Genomic DNA, 15,291 nt, shown 5'->3' with positions numbered 1-15,291 from the left:
CTTCATCGTCACTATTTTAATATCTTCTTCACCCCCCCACCCTCCAAAGACTGATAATTGAATTCTCATTCTTGAAACTGCACTGACACCGTCATCTGTAAATAATTCACATCTCGTCTGTAATTCATACAACATAAAGAATCACAAATATATCTATATCCTCAAAACTGAGCTTAATATTCATTTATAAATTATATACTAAATACATATATAAATACTCAAAGGAGTAACACTGTGTTGCAATACATTTCCAGTACTTGAGAATGTTTTTAACCAGCTGGGAAAGGTTTCGCATAAAAATACATTCTTACCAGTTTGACATCCAAGCCTTTTCCCCTGTGCAGGACGCAGTCTCCTGTGTTTTCAGGTCCGCTCATGTTACCTCTCTGCTGTCTCCATGTATGCCGTGATAGTATGGATTCTGTACTCGGTGTGAGTGAATAATTGTACTGTATCAAGGTTTTGTTGTATGTACGTTTGTGTGTGGGAGAACCCAGATGGGATATCAGGTAAACTGTTTGTAGTTTAATACTGCACTGATATTAAGTATATTCAAGGCATGCTATGGCTGTGTTGGCCTACTTGATCACATGCATCTTTAAGATATATTCTCTGAGCGTTTGTTACATTACCTGCAGACTTATTGGTAGTTAGATTAAGGAAAAACTGAAACTTGTAACACTAACACTTTTTAAACACCTTTTAGTGCTTATAAAATCTCTCCTTGATGGTAGTCTGTGCAGTTTTTATTTATTTTTTCTTCAAATCTAAGGAGAGTGAACTAAGCTGTGAAGTTGATATTGCTGAATATCCCAAAACTGTCCAGATGGAAATAATCTGATCCATTGAGTTGGCTTCAGCTAATATGTAATGCAACCATACCTACTTCACGTCCCTTTAAATAAAGCACCAGCATCATGTTTCAACAGACTTTGTGCAAGTCTAGTCTTCTATATGGTTTCCAAAAAAGTGGTGGGTGAATTTGTAAACCATCACACATCAGTCTTTTGAATGTCTTATTTTCTCCGATCAACATCCGATGATAATCAGGTTACTCATTTAAGATAAAAAAAGTACTCAAATGTTTTGCTTTAAAATGACCTTAAACAATTCAGTTTTAAAAAATAGTTGATTAATTTTGTTAACTGACTCGTCAGTTAATCAACCTATCCTTTGATCTCCCATCTGGTTATTGTGCCCATTAACCATTTCTCAATATATATATTTTTTAATGTGTTATTGTGACTTCCAATTAATTAGACTGAGGATTATAACCCCATCAACCCACCCCTTCTTCCAAATTCCTGGGGTTAGGTTTGGGCAATGTACATTTTGTCACACTTTGTCTATCCTTTCCGTGTCTTAAGTATTAGGGGATTGTGGGAAATGTTGCAGAACACTGAGCAGGAGTGTTTTATCGTAATATTGATTGTTGCGTCAGTGTGAGGAAGTTCTTTTGTCAGGTATTTCATTCACCGGATTAGCCAAAAACAGACATTTACGTCTGGTCTTATCCAGAGACACTGATATCTCAATAGAAAATGACATGCATAAAATCCATCATGGCATATATCGCCCCACCCTACCTGAAGTAAATGACATCCACCCATACAGAACAAAATTCAAAGTCTTGGTTCTCCAAATAGGCTTTATTATAAAAGAAATCCTTGATAAAACGATCAACACTTTCAAATAACAAGAATCCAACGCACAAACTTGTTTTGAGAAGGTGGGGAAAGAGGCCTGAGCAACACCTAACAATACTAAAGAAAAAGATGAAGATAAAATATGCGGTGACAAAACCTGACAACACAAGCTCAAAAAGCAAAGCAAGCCCACTTCCAGTTTTCACTGCTTACGTTTGTAGAAGCCAAATATATATATGGGTACCTATAAAGCAATTTGACAGTGTCTTTGGGCAAACTAGGCAAAAAATGAAAATTCTGCATTGTACATTTGCAAAAAGAATAGACGACTCTTCTGTGAGAAAACTCTACACATTTCACGCTCACTTCACATTATAAGAACATGTTCACAACCAAAACGGAGGGATAGTGTGGGATAAAGCGGGACGGACTGCTTAATCGCTGACGTCCATGTCCTCTTCGTGGTGATCGTCCGCTCCGTTAACTCTGGCCTGCTTCACTGTTCCGTTACCTTCTACAGAATGAGGAGACAAAGCAGAGTCGTCAGAATCCTTCCTGTCCTCCCGCTCTTTCTCGCTGTCGTAGCCTTGTTCTTCTTCATCATAATCTCTGGTGATCTGTGAAAGGACACCAATGGATGGGACATTTTAAAGCACCCCCAGTCTGGTCTACACCACAACTGCAATGTTCATAGTGTGTAAGAATGAAGACTGTCACATATTCTACACAGACCTTGACATCTCCTTTCTCTCCGTCAGATTTCCTCTCCCGCTCGCGTTCTTTGTCTTTGCTTTTCTTTTTCTTGCTGGTGGAGCGTTCACGTTCCTCACGAATGCGCTCTTTGTCACTCTTGCGGTCCCTGTCCCTTTCCTTGTCCCTTTTCTTTTCCTTTTTGTGTCTGTAGAAGGGGGAGATGAAAGTCAGGTGTGTTATAAACTTCCCCCGATGTACCCACACAAAGGATTTTTTGTTTATGTGGCCTGGTCCAAAGAAAAAATGCCACATTTTTGCCTTTTAGAGCTGGTCCGATTAGTATAATTGAACCATCAGCCTAAACAAACTGAAGCAAACACAGAGTCCATTTTAACCGAAGCAAATGGGATAGACACCCTTAATCGTTGTTTTTAAATTATAATAATCTTAAAATAGGCTTGCAGTAATAACCTGTTTGTATTATCTCAGTATATTTCACATCAGTACACCAACCTTCGAGGAGATGGAGACCTGGAGCTTCTCCTTTTAGGGGAGATTTTAGGTGATCGGGTGCCGCTTCGACTTTTCCTGCGTCTCCTGTGAACGTGACAAAAAGCTGACAACTTTAATACTGCAATGTAAACTGAGAAGTTTGGGTGGCTGCGGTATAAAAGTTTGTATATACTTTCAATTGCCTTCTGCCTGAGCACATGAAAACCTTTGCTGTACTCACCGACTCTGGCTGCGTGACCTCCTGGCTGTGCTGTAGCTTTTAGGTGGCGTTTTGGATTTTCTTCTCCCTGAATCGTCTTTCTTTCTATCTCTGTGGAGACATTGGATGGAAGATCTCAGTCAGACTCAATTACATCTGTAACTATTATTGTCATAAAGCATTTACACAGTAAACACACCTGGATCTACTTTGAGATCGCCTGTTTCGCTCTCTGGAGTGGTTGCGTTTCCCTCGTGGGCTTTTGGAGCGCCTCCTGCTTCTGGAGTTTGACGGTCGTGGTGATCTGCTCCTGGTTCGCCTGCAACCACATTTAGCCCATTTAACTTTATCCTCAAACTAAAAATAAAACGCTTCTCAATCCCAGCTCTTCAGATTAATGAACAGTAGTCATCACCTGTGTCTTGAATGTGATCTGGACCGCCTCCTTCTGGACCTGGATCTAGTCCGTGATGGAGCTCGTTTCTTCTTGCTCTCCTTATCTGCAGGGCAGAAAAGAGAAATTGCTTACTACTGTCAGGGTACAGTGTACAAAGGACCTTTTCTGACTGAATGACTGCTTAATACTGCGATAATTTTATTCTGCAAAGTCAAGTCCTCCAAACATTTGTGTACTTACGTCCAGGTTCAATAGCAGCAGAAATGAGCGACTGGGCCTCTCTCACTCTCTTCATAGCCTCTTCGATTTCTCTATTAGATGCGTCAGCCTTCAGGCTTGCATTCAGGTTTAATCCTGCAGCCAGTGGATTCAGTCTAAACAAAGGAATACGAATTAGTTGACTCATTACCAGAAACACACCAACACATCTAATTCTTTACTCTGCAATTAAAAACTGCATTCAGGAAAAATTTTCAGAAGACAAAGGAGCCTCGTTATACTGACTTACTTTGGATCTGTCATGAACTTTAACAGCTGATCAGCAGCCTGTAAGAAACAGGGGGGTGGGGGGAGAAGTTTTAGATACTGCGTATCTAACTTCACAAGTTTTGGGAAAGATTTACGTGTCAGTGTCAATCGTGAAAACCTCTCACCTGGGGATTCATATTATGGCCTGCAAATCCAAATGCAGCCATTGCGTCCATGTTCGGATTACCAAAAGGGTTCCCTCCAAGCTGCAAAAAAACAAACACGTGTAAAAGGCACTTTTGTTATACTAGCCTATCGTGGCGATCTCGACATCTTACAAGTGTTCCTATACTCATACTGGGTGTTCATATGAATATTTCCACATTTTGACAGATGAGGCCACGCATCATGTTCAAACAGAAGACATCATCCACAGTTTTAAAATGTGAAAACAACAGACTCCTCGCTCTCATTTTTAAAGAGAAGAAACTCAAATTACAACCAAAAAAAATATTTCGAGTTGTTTTGTTAAGAAGGAACTTTTACACCGACGAGAACTGCTTAAAGTGCACACAAATGCAAACTAGAACATCTGTTATTTCCATGATAACTGAGCAAACGAAGGTCCAGAACAGCTACCAAATGGACTCTGAGGTGAGACTGTTACGTCATGTAAATTAACGCCAGTTTATGTATAACTCATAATTTGATGCGGTACAGCATCCCTGCTTCTGCATGTCAATAGCAAATCTTCTTTGTCAGCGGAACAGAAAATATGATTTAAAATCGCCTGGGGCATGACTTTCTGGTAAAATGCATCGCAAACCACTGCTGAAGTGATTTTTGTAATGTGAGTATTTTTTCCAGTGAATTTGAAGACTTACAGATTGATTCATGGGATTGGGCGTCGGAAGAAGACCTCCTCCTGGCAGAATTCCTGCAATGGCGTTTGCTGGCGCCAACAGTGACAAAGCTTTAGCCTCATCTGGAATAGATCCTATATGAAAATAAAAACTGACATTAGGAGAGAACGACATCTTCACACACACACACATACACACACACACACGTGTACAACAGAGAAGACATTTTGGAAAAGACAAAGAAAACAAATCTTCACACTGCATTTCTTCAAATTAGGTTCAACAAAATGGTTACCTTATAGATCACAGAAGTTTTCCCTTAATTCAACATAATCATTGCAGTGACATAACTATTGCTGGAATATATCACACTACTCCAATGAACACTGCCAAGAATATATCACCTGAACGTGTTTTTTAAGTCATGAACCAAACGTTAGCAAGCACTGCTGCTTCTCCAGTTGGGTGTGCCCTCAATTTTCATATAGACGTTTACTGAAACAAGCGACTCACGCTGGCGGCTTCGCTACTAAAAGCACACAGAGAAAAATCGAGATACAAACAACAGAGAGAATTTTAGGGATTTGGCAAGAACACTATACAAGCTATCAGTGTCTACTTACCAAAAACACAAATGTCAGATTTACCAAATGACAATAGCAGAATTCAGGGTGGGTAGCGTTCCTGCTCTACATCATTATTCTTGTATCCTTACCTGCTACTGCATCAATTAACCAAACCTAAGCAGAGGATATCTGGTTTGATTATTTTGCGCTACCAGAGTCTAATCAAAAATGTATTTTATCATCTTCATTTGCAATATGTCACTGTTTTTATTTATAAAGAGGCGCAAATTAACAAATAAACACCTTATAATCATCTCACAGTAAACCTCCCAAAACAACTCTTTCACAAAAAGACATGACCTTCATACAGACACACAACAACATTTAAATAAAACAGCACACTGAAGAGAGAAATTGCTGCAGGAGACAAAACTGTTGGATGGTATTTTCAGCAGGGCCTGGTATACAGGACTGGCTGAGCCAGGAAAAAGAACTGTAAAACACAACAACAAAAGAAGAAGACCACTGTTAAAGAGAGTATATTTTACCAACATTACGTCATGTCGGGTGGGCATCTTAAGACAACTTATGATGAGATATAGTATGACTATTATAGAAGATAATAACCAGCCAGTTGACCAGTATTCTTTTTGTTAAGTCCCAAAATTAGCTGCTCGCTTATGGTCAAGTATGTATGTACAGTGTTGGCTGCCGGGGCATTGTGCCTTTTGCTACCAGACCCAAATATAGAGATTGCCTTTCAAAGCTTTTTTTTATTTCAAGAGTTAGTTTACACATTTTATTGCCTGAGGCTGGTGATATTCCATTTTTGGTCACTGTCAATAAATCCCATGAAAAAACAGAAACCAACACAGTGGTAGTCTGACTCTTGATGCTTTATGACTTTATATTTACACTGTCTGTAGTTTACCACTGAAATCTTCCAAAAGAAAAAAAAAATTATATATACATTTACATTTTTTTCATGAAAGGATATATAATATCCTTAAACTGGGAACTGTAGTTCTCAGCAAAAGTTGCTCAAACAGGAGTAAATAGTCCACTTGGTGGGGACTACTTTCAGTGGTGGATTAATACACATTTGGTGTGCTAGTGACTATTCATGGCTGCAGTACAGAGCGTGTGGTGGGTCCTGCATTCATCATAATAAACACGTCACCCAGTGCAACTGTGCGGCTCACTAATGTGCTTGTAATAGTTTTTAGACCACAAGGGTCTTTCATGGGATTTGCTGACATAAAAAATGAATACTGCCAGCCTTATCCATTAAGGAACAATGCTTTAGCCATAAAATGAATGGCTAAGCAGCGTTCAAAATAATGGAAAATGGGCACCGTTTCAGGGTATGTGCTCAAAATCTGACCTTTATACTAAACTAAACTGCCTAGAATAGATAAATTAGACAGAAGGAAAGAAAAAGAGAAGGCAGAGAAAGAAGAGAAAGAAGAGAGGACACAAAAGGAGTGGGGTGGGACTTGAATGCTTGCTGGCCTTTGCAACTGTCTATAATCCCCTGTTGGCAGGCAGAGGACCACTTTCAGCCATCAACGAGGGGGCTGCCTTTGCCTTCTTCACTACAAAAATCACATACACACACATACACACACACAAATAACAGAGAGAAGTTTAACAGTGGATAGTCCAATATGGGGGAGAAAAAAAAATGCATATGGTAAGAGTTTACACAACTTCACCTCTTAACTTTGAGGTGTCTGCGGTGCCCGCAGCTTGGGAATGTCCCAATCTGTAAAGCAGATTTTGGTATACTGTGCTGTGTGTAACAGCTTGATGTGTGTTTTCCCAAAGAAATAAAAGCCAGTTTATCAAGACAATGTCATTGTGGGGGTAAAACACATATGGGATGTGCTACCACAGTATACCAAAAACCTGACAATATACAGCAGGTATGCTTTAAACACTTTTCATAGACAATGGGAAGGAATGGCATTACCAGTATCATTCAAATGATCTTAAAAGGCTTTTACATTTTCACTATTTAAGAGTCATGTCATTCAATCAACAAGTACCACTCATACAAGGAATGAAAATGATGAGACAAACCTTCAGCAAATGGGACCACGATCAATGCCCTGTCCACAAACACAGTGTTAGTCAGATGTTGAGACACTCCAACAGACTCTGGCTCCTGGAACTTCACAAAGCACACCCGCGATGTCACCGGCATCTGAGAATCACTATTGTGAAAGGAAAAGGTATTATATTCAATTGCACAAAATTCTAAACAGTGCATCTTTTAATGTGGTCCAACTATACCCATGTGCTTTGTTATGCATGGAGTTGGTGGATTTGGCACATTCATATTTTAATGTCCAAAGGCATACATCTTTCAAACCAGTTTACCAACTCACAATACTGCCATAATAATAATAAATACATACCATGGACCTCAAAACACAAAATATCCCATCACTTTCCCTGCTCCCAATTGTCCCCATGAAATGATAAATATTAATGCTGTTAAGAACTCGTTAGACATAAAATCTAACCATCTGCTGCTGTTCTCTATTTAATATATTTGGGTTGCAGACATTTGGTCAGACAGGCATTTTCCACTATGTTTCAAATAACGTTAATACAAAACATTATAAACAGACCTATCATTCATGGAAGTAATCGTATTCAAAACATTTGAGTCATGAAAATTTATGAGATAGTAAGTAAAAACTGTGATAGTAGATAAAAATAGATCAAAATTGACTAGTCTCATCATTGTGACTTAATATCGTCATTCCTAACTTATCCACGCCTATGCTAGTTTATGGTTTCATTAACCCAACGTAACTTCAATCATTGGATGCCCCATTTAAGCCTTTAATATTTTAATTGACCTTCATTACTAGCTACACTTATAGAACAATTTAAAGAAAAGTTTGTACGTGCATATATCATATTCATTAGACAAATTACGCTGAATATAACACCAGTGGGTTGTTAGCAAGGTTAGGCGTAACGTTAACGTCATTAAATTACTGTTAGCTACAATTCTGGTTAGCACGTTGGGCCTATTATCAACCTACTTTCGTTTCCGTTCTACATCAAGTATCCACGCAGCGAATCTGTGGCTGCATTACCATTACAGTAAACTAGTAAAAACATCAGCTAGCCAACTCACTCTGGTGGAAATAATTTCAGTTCTTCGATGGTTCCCAAAAAACCGAACAGTGTTCTCATCTGCTCCGATGTTGTGCTTGGCGACACATTGGTCACCTGGACCACCTTTGTGGTGTAATTCATTTTCCAGGCTATAAAATGTTTCAACAACAACACTACCGTTAACAACTCAAATTAAACAATATAACGGGTATCCGCTGGTTATTAAATCAACTTGTTTTGTAGGTAATTAGCGGGCTAGGTGTTAGCTATCGACTACATCAACAGACTGAAGCATTTCGCCGCCATATTGTAATTCCCGAATAAACTGCGCATGCGTATGGTTAAACTCTTGCTTTGAGGGGAAAAAGGAAAAAAACCTAAAATCTTTATAAAAACATCACAGGTTATTAGGTTATTTATTATTACCTCGCTTCACATCGATCGACGTAATATTAGTCACTGATATTTTAAAGAAAAAGTTTTGAAAAGCAATCAATGACCAACAGAGGTCTCCCTCCACTTTTCTGCATGATAAGGATGTGGCACAAAAGGTCGCAAGGAAAAGGTAAAGCATCTTATCTTTGCCATACCTATAACATGTGGATTTCTCTTCTCCCTCTGCTGGAATACAGTTATAATCTAGAACATGTATTAGATTATGGTTATCCTTTCATGTTTGTGTGTCGGGTTCTTTTCTTCTGATAACCTCTGCAAATCCACAGAATATTCTACAACTCACAGTACCATCCATTATATATATTGTATCTATTTTTAGTTTTTGTATAAATATAACTTTATTCTAGACCAGGGAAATACTCAAACCAACTCAAGGTCCACTTATGAAGTTTTTCCTGGGATTTCAATCAGGTTATTTTCCCTCTTATGATGGCCCAAGCACAGCCAGATCCCCACACTTTGGATTTCAAATCACACAAACCCAAACAAACTTGTCAGCCAAGAATATTTTTAATATTAATTTAATATTTGCTCACTAGCTCTTTCTGGAGCTTTCAACCACATCATACAGTTTTGTTTTCAGCAGATAGTGTTTGTTAAACTGTCCATGAGATTAATCTGTAGAGCTGCAGTTGTAATGATCTCCATAAGTCATCATTCACTCCATGACAACTGAGCAACCTGATGAGGACCATGTCAAATAGTTGAAAGTCCCAGCAAAAGTTAGTAAGTGTACTTTCTGTTGCGATTGCTTTGTCAAACTGGGTATACATTGTTTTCATTGTTTGTTCCACTATTTGGTTACAATTGGCGGAAACATTTGGGCATCTGATTTAAAATCTAAATCTTCTTCCCTCCATGGATGTGTTTGGTCCCCTTGAACAGCAAAAAGAAATCCTCCTATGGGGTGACTGAACACTGCCTGAATGTCATTAACACTGGATAGTATTCAATCATTGACCCTTTCTCTCTCTCTCGATAAATAGTCATAAAAATATAGCATTTTGCTAATTAAAATCAGTCCACGTGTTAGCTAAGGGAGCCACATCACAACAAAACTGCTTCTGGTGAAACTCCCTCTACTAATGGTGTTTTTTCCCAGGAGAAACAATGCATCATTTGTCTTCAGGCCACGTCGAGTATAATCCCTACACCTGGATTAAAGTTGCACCGAGGCATTTTTTTGTTCAGAAAGAACAACTGGCCACATTTCGTCCAATTAGCACTGCGCGTAACCCCCATGTTGTTCAAGATCACCTAATAATAGCAGTGAAGGTTCACTGTTAGGTGTTATTCTGATCCCCATTCTATTACTGTGTTATTTTAGAAAACCCACATTAAAGTGGTATTATTGTTTTCTTTAACTAAATCTGAAAGTGTGCAATTTACACACAAGCAAGGCTGTCAGTTTTTACTGCCTATTAATGTGGATCCCACATTATTACTGATCTTAAATCCACATTCACTTCTGTTGACTTGCTCCATGATGTTTTATATCCCTACACATTGTATCAAGACTTTAAAAAATACTGCACTTAGTATGACTTAGCATAATTTCTATATTTTAAAGCACAACATCAATTGATACAAATCACATGCACTGTTGCAACACATTTGCCAATTCTCTGATAAATATTCTCTGCACTAAATCCGGTTTTAGAGGGGTGGCCTTTGAGTCATCAAGCAGAGGATATTGACACAATGGGATTCTTGTTCACGGTGCGACATGATTGGCCAAGAGAAAGGTTTACAGCGCAGACTGCAGTGACGGTGGGGGGGGATTAGATGAATAAATACCCCAAATCCACTGGGAGACCAGAGACTTCCAGTTCAGAAGTGACCAGAGGTTTTCTTAAGAGTCAGCTGCTTGTGGTGCAACAACAAGAAGGAAACATGGTCAGCCGGTGAGTTCCTGATGAATTATAAGAAAATGTTTTATAATTTGCCAATTTCTCTAATTTTATTTAGCTCTTGTATAGCCATTTCTTTAACTTTATCCTGTCACTTTTAATCATAATCATAATCATCTTTATTTATAGAGCACTTTTCAAAAACCAGTTACAAAGTGCTTTCACAAGTGTAAAAACAATAAAACACACTGACTTGATTGGTCAGCTGATCGAGCAGCTGATTAAGCTACTAAAGGATGTAAAAGTTCATGCCGAACTCTTAAACTATGAACTGCATGCACTTGCTGTAAATTTCATTAAGTTTAATTTACTTGGCTGCACTGCTGGTTGATGTCTTCACTTTTTGGTAACAGATTTGAACACCCAGCTGGTGGCTACAAGAAGATTTTTGAGACATGTGAGGAGCTGGCTGAGCCTGTTCCAGCAACTGTCACAGGTTTGTTTTCTCTTTTCAGACAGAAATAGACCGCACGCAGGCAAATAAATCTTTTTTTTTAAATCATTTCTTTTTTATCTGAGATCACAGAACCGGCATTTTTTCAAACCTATATCTCTTCAAAACAATTTCTGATTGTGTTCATTGTGTTTCATAGGTAGGATTCCTTCATTTCTGAAGGGAAGTCTTCTCCGTTTGGGACCTGGGCTTTTTGAGGTTGGAGATGAACCTTTCTATCACCTCTTTGATGGCCAGGCCCTCATGCACAAATTTGACTTCAACAATGGCCAGGTCACCTACTTCCGAAAGTAAGACCTTAAGGGCAATACTAGTGTTGGTCATTTTTCATTCTATTTGCATAATTTACATTACTGCCATATGGCAAATTCAACCTGCAGACTTGAAAATTAAGCAGGTGTGCACGTCAAGTCTCCTTTTCTTATGTTTTTATGTTGTTGTATGTTTAAATGTATTTTTTTATAGGACTCAAGCAAGTTACAGTTTGCTGTAAGCTGATTTTTCATTCTTGTGCTGAGTGAGGGGTTTAGGTTTTGATTTACAGAGATGAAAAACTTAAAGACCACTTACATATTTAGCTGACGCTTTTATCCAAAGCGACTTACAATTGCTATATATGTCAAAGGTTGCACACCTCTGGAGCAACTAGGGATTAAGTGTCTTGCTCAGGGACACACTGGTGGATGTGGGGGAATTGAATCTGGGTCTCTCACACACCTAAGGAATGTGTCTAATCCACTGCACCATCACCACCCCATTGCTGCAGACACTTGGCTGTATTCATTTATTTGTCAATATCACACCTTTAGGTAGCCCCAGTTGGGGATAGAATGAAGGTTTACAAGATGTTGGACGATGAATTTCAATAAAACATTTTTGGTTTTCAAAATGGATGTATTATGTTTTCGGATAAATTTCTTTGTTTGTTACACCAGATTTATCAAAACAGATGCCTACGTAAGAGCCATCACAGAGAAGCGTGTGGTGATCACTGAGTTTGGTACCTGTGCATACCCAGATCCCTGCAAAAATATTTTCTCCAGGTGGGTTACATGTAAACACACAGGATTTTCTCATCCTCACTATCATCTGGAGGCTTTTTAATTGTAAAACTGAAATGAGTACTCTGTCTGTATTAGTTTCCTTTGTCTTTCTTTCTTCATTACATTACTGAAGGTGCGATATCTGCTTTTTAAAATCACCACCATTACCTTTGCCCTACATCTTTATGTGAAACGTAATCTTCTTTTGTTTGCAGGTTTTTCACCTACTTCAAGGGTGTTGAGGTCACAGACAACTGCCTGGTGAATGTTTACCCTATTGGTGAGGATTTCTATGCCGTGACAGAAACCAACTTCATCACTAAAGTGAACGTTGAAACTTTGGAGACACTGAAGAAGGTACATCAATACAAACGTATCAAAGAATCTGAGGTGTAAGAAGCCAATCTTACCGCTTTCAAATGTCAGAACGGTAAATTTCTTCATGTTAAAGTACAGCAAAGCATCTTTATTTTTAATGCAGGTTGATATGTGTGACTACGTCAACATTAACGGAGTGACAGCCCACCCTCATATTGAGAAAGATGGTACTGTGTATAACATTGGAAACTGCATGGGGAAAGGAGCATCCCTGGCCTACAACATTGTCAAGATTCCACCCACACAGAAAGGTTTGGATCAGCGCTGGCATCACTACATGTAACAGCAAACTCACACAGGCACTTTAACAGCAAGGGCCTCCCCTTTAACCAAAATGTGATGCTGAATGGTAAATTCGGGGTTAAAGGAATCACTGTGACCTCTCTCTAAAACCAAGCAAAATGTTTTATAAAAGAAGTATTGAAATCACTTCTTAAAGATTATTGGGAATAAATAATAATATATAATAATAATAATTAAAGTGTTTCAAATATCATAACCTCTGCCTTTTTATTAGATAAGTCTGACCCCATTGAGAAGTCCAAGGTGGTGGTGCAGTTCCCCAGTGCTGAGAGGTTCAAGCCTTCCTATGTGCACAGGTTTGTGTTAAGACTCTAGCCCACAGGCTGTTTGACATTAATCCATTTGGTATGCTATCAGTGTTGGCACTTCACTCTTTTAACAATTTCAGCTTCGGCATGTCGGACAACTACTTTGTCTTTGTGGAGACCCCAGTGAAAATCAATCTGCTGAAATTCCTTGGTGCTTGGGCCATCCGAGGCTCCAACTACATGGACTGTTTTGAGTCCAATGAGAACCAAGGAGTAAGAACTTGGAGTAGATTAATATCTTTTGCAATTTTAAGTGTTCTAACCCTTGATATTATCGTCGGCTCTGCACCTGAAATCTCATTATATCTATTCTGATGTACATTTTACAGACCTTGTTTCACATTGCCAAGAAAGACCCGGGAGAGTACATTGATCACAAGTTCAAAGGGGGAGCCATTGGCATGTTTCATCACATCAACACCTATGAGGACCAAGGCTTCATTGTTGTTGACCTCTGTGGATGGAAAGGGTAAATGAAGAGTTAAATGTTTTAACGTTTTTAAATCTTCATGTACATCTTCTGCAGATTTGTTTGGTACAGGGATGTGTACATTATCCATTCATTCGTGCAGTTTTGAGTTTGTTTACAACTACCTCTGGTTGGCCAACCTGAGAGCCAACTGGGATGAGGTGAAGAAGGCAGCCATGATGGCACCACAGCCAGAGGTCCGCAGATATGTTATTCCCCTGGATGTCCACAAGGTGAGTCACTTGTTGTTTTCATCAGGAGGACACAAGTTTCCACCTACAGTAGTCTCATATTCTTTGCTCTCACATCATTGCTGACGTGATGTAGGAGGAGCAGGGGAAGAACCTCATCAGCCTGCCGTACACCACAGCCACCGCGACGATGCACGCTGATGGGACGATCTGGCTGGAGCCGGAGGTGCTGTTCTCCGGGCCTCGCCAAGGTGCAAACCCATTTAATTTACTCAGTCATGGTGGACACATTACTTTTTAACATATACTGGAAACATCTTCTTTATGTAACCATTTTCATGTTGTTTTGTAGCCTTTGAGTTCCCTCAGATCAACTACAAGAGGTATGGAGGGAAGAATTACACATACGCCTATGCCCTGGGTCTCAACCATTTCATACCAGACAGGGTAAGTTAACAAAATACCTTAAATTCTAAGTGTGTAAAACAAGCCTTTACATTGCCTGATTTTTCTTCTCCACTTGTGTGTAGATCTGCAAGTTGAATGTCAAGACCAAGGAGACCTGGGTATGGCAAGAACCAGATTCCTACCCCTCAGAGCCCTTGTTTGTTCAGACTCCTGATGGGGTAGATGAGGATGACGGTATGTCAGCAGCAATATAATTAATCCTATGCTTACTGTGATAGAAATGGTTTTATGATAATGTGGTGCTGTGCCCTCAGGAGTGCTGTTGACCATCGTGGCGGCCCCAGGTTCCCAGAGACCAGCATACCTCCTCATCCTCAACGCCAAGGATCTGTCGGAGATTGCCAGGGCAGAAGTTGAATGCAGCATCCCTGTCACCTTTCATGGGATGTACAAGCCCTAATGACACTTTTCTCAGGGTGTCAACGGTAGTCCGCCATTACAGGGTTATCAACTGCCAATCAGTATTAATTAGTGATATTGTGTCAAAACAAATAAAACTTTTCAATTCAGCCTTATCTGCAGTCAACGTGGGTTGCTAAGTAAATGAAAATAGTAATATGTGAATTTATGTGCCTTTTGTGTCTAATTGCCATGTCCCAATTTGATTTGTAAGCACTGTTTTTAAAAAAAATAGAAAGGATTTGTTCATGTGACATGAATAATTCGTGGTTGGAGAAATAAATTTGGCAAAATCAAAACATATGGTTGTTTTGTATTCTTCTGTTATGTGGTATGTTCATTGGCTATTTACTAGGTAGTACTGCGGCAAACTAAGCAAAGGCATTGTCTGTCAACCGTAGTTCAATCCTCTGGAAAACTCGATATTTACTG

General features: G+C 39.2%; 2 protein-coding genes across 5 annotated transcripts; one reads left to right on the top strand and one right to left on the bottom strand.

Moving 5' to 3' along the window:
* Positions 1–1,630: 1,630 nt before the first annotated feature.
* LOC123972828 (serine/arginine-rich splicing factor 11-like) lies at positions 1,631–8,796 on the bottom strand. Of its 2 annotated transcripts, none has more exons than XM_046052528.1 (12): positions 8,500–8,796; positions 7,428–7,561; positions 4,801–4,913; positions 4,102–4,182; positions 3,957–3,994; positions 3,689–3,822; positions 3,467–3,551; positions 3,251–3,370; positions 3,073–3,162; positions 2,853–2,936; positions 2,379–2,544; positions 1,631–2,160 (listed from the first exon to the last, which is right to left on the bottom strand). In XM_046052528.1, exons 1-12 carry the CDS (start codon positions 8,619–8,621, stop codon positions 2,143–2,145), a joined length of 1,185 nt encoding a protein of 394 aa, XP_045908484.1. In that variant the 5' UTR covers positions 8,622–8,796; the 3' UTR covers positions 1,631–2,142. The 2 variants fall into 2 exon arrangements, with proteins under 2 accessions (XP_045908484.1, XP_045908483.1); XM_046052527.1 differs by having other exon boundaries at positions 1,631–2,263; positions 8,500–8,795.
* On the top strand, positions 8,679–15,091 carry rpe65a (retinoid isomerohydrolase RPE65 a). 3 transcript variants are annotated; one of them, XM_046052524.1, is made up of 15 exons: positions 8,679–9,045; positions 10,597–10,840; positions 11,200–11,282; positions 11,440–11,590; positions 12,236–12,343; positions 12,559–12,700; positions 12,825–12,972; positions 13,239–13,320; positions 13,413–13,545; positions 13,662–13,801; positions 13,905–14,034; positions 14,129–14,243; positions 14,345–14,439; positions 14,523–14,634; positions 14,715–15,091. In XM_046052524.1, the coding sequence occupies exons 2-15, from the start codon at positions 10,722–10,724 to the stop codon at positions 14,858–14,860; spliced, it is 1,704 nt and encodes a 567-aa protein (XP_045908480.1). In that variant the 5' UTR covers positions 8,679–9,045; positions 10,597–10,721; the 3' UTR covers positions 14,861–15,091. The 3 variants fall into 3 exon arrangements, with proteins under 3 accessions (XP_045908480.1, XP_045908482.1, XP_045908481.1); XM_046052526.1 differs by lacking the exon at positions 8,679–9,045 and adding an exon at positions 9,453–9,658; XM_046052525.1 differs by lacking the exon at positions 8,679–9,045 and adding an exon at positions 9,453–9,662.
* Positions 15,092–15,291: the final 200 nt, after the last annotated feature.

Source organism: Micropterus dolomieu, linkage group LG06, assembly GCF_021292245.1.
Source record: "Micropterus dolomieu isolate WLL.071019.BEF.003 ecotype Adirondacks linkage group LG06, ASM2129224v1, whole genome shotgun sequence".
NCBI classification, from domain to species: Eukaryota; Metazoa; Chordata; class Actinopteri; order Centrarchiformes; family Centrarchidae; genus Micropterus; species Micropterus dolomieu.
Note: the sequence above shows the minus strand (reverse complement) of the source record. Positions and strands in the feature narration are given on the sequence as shown.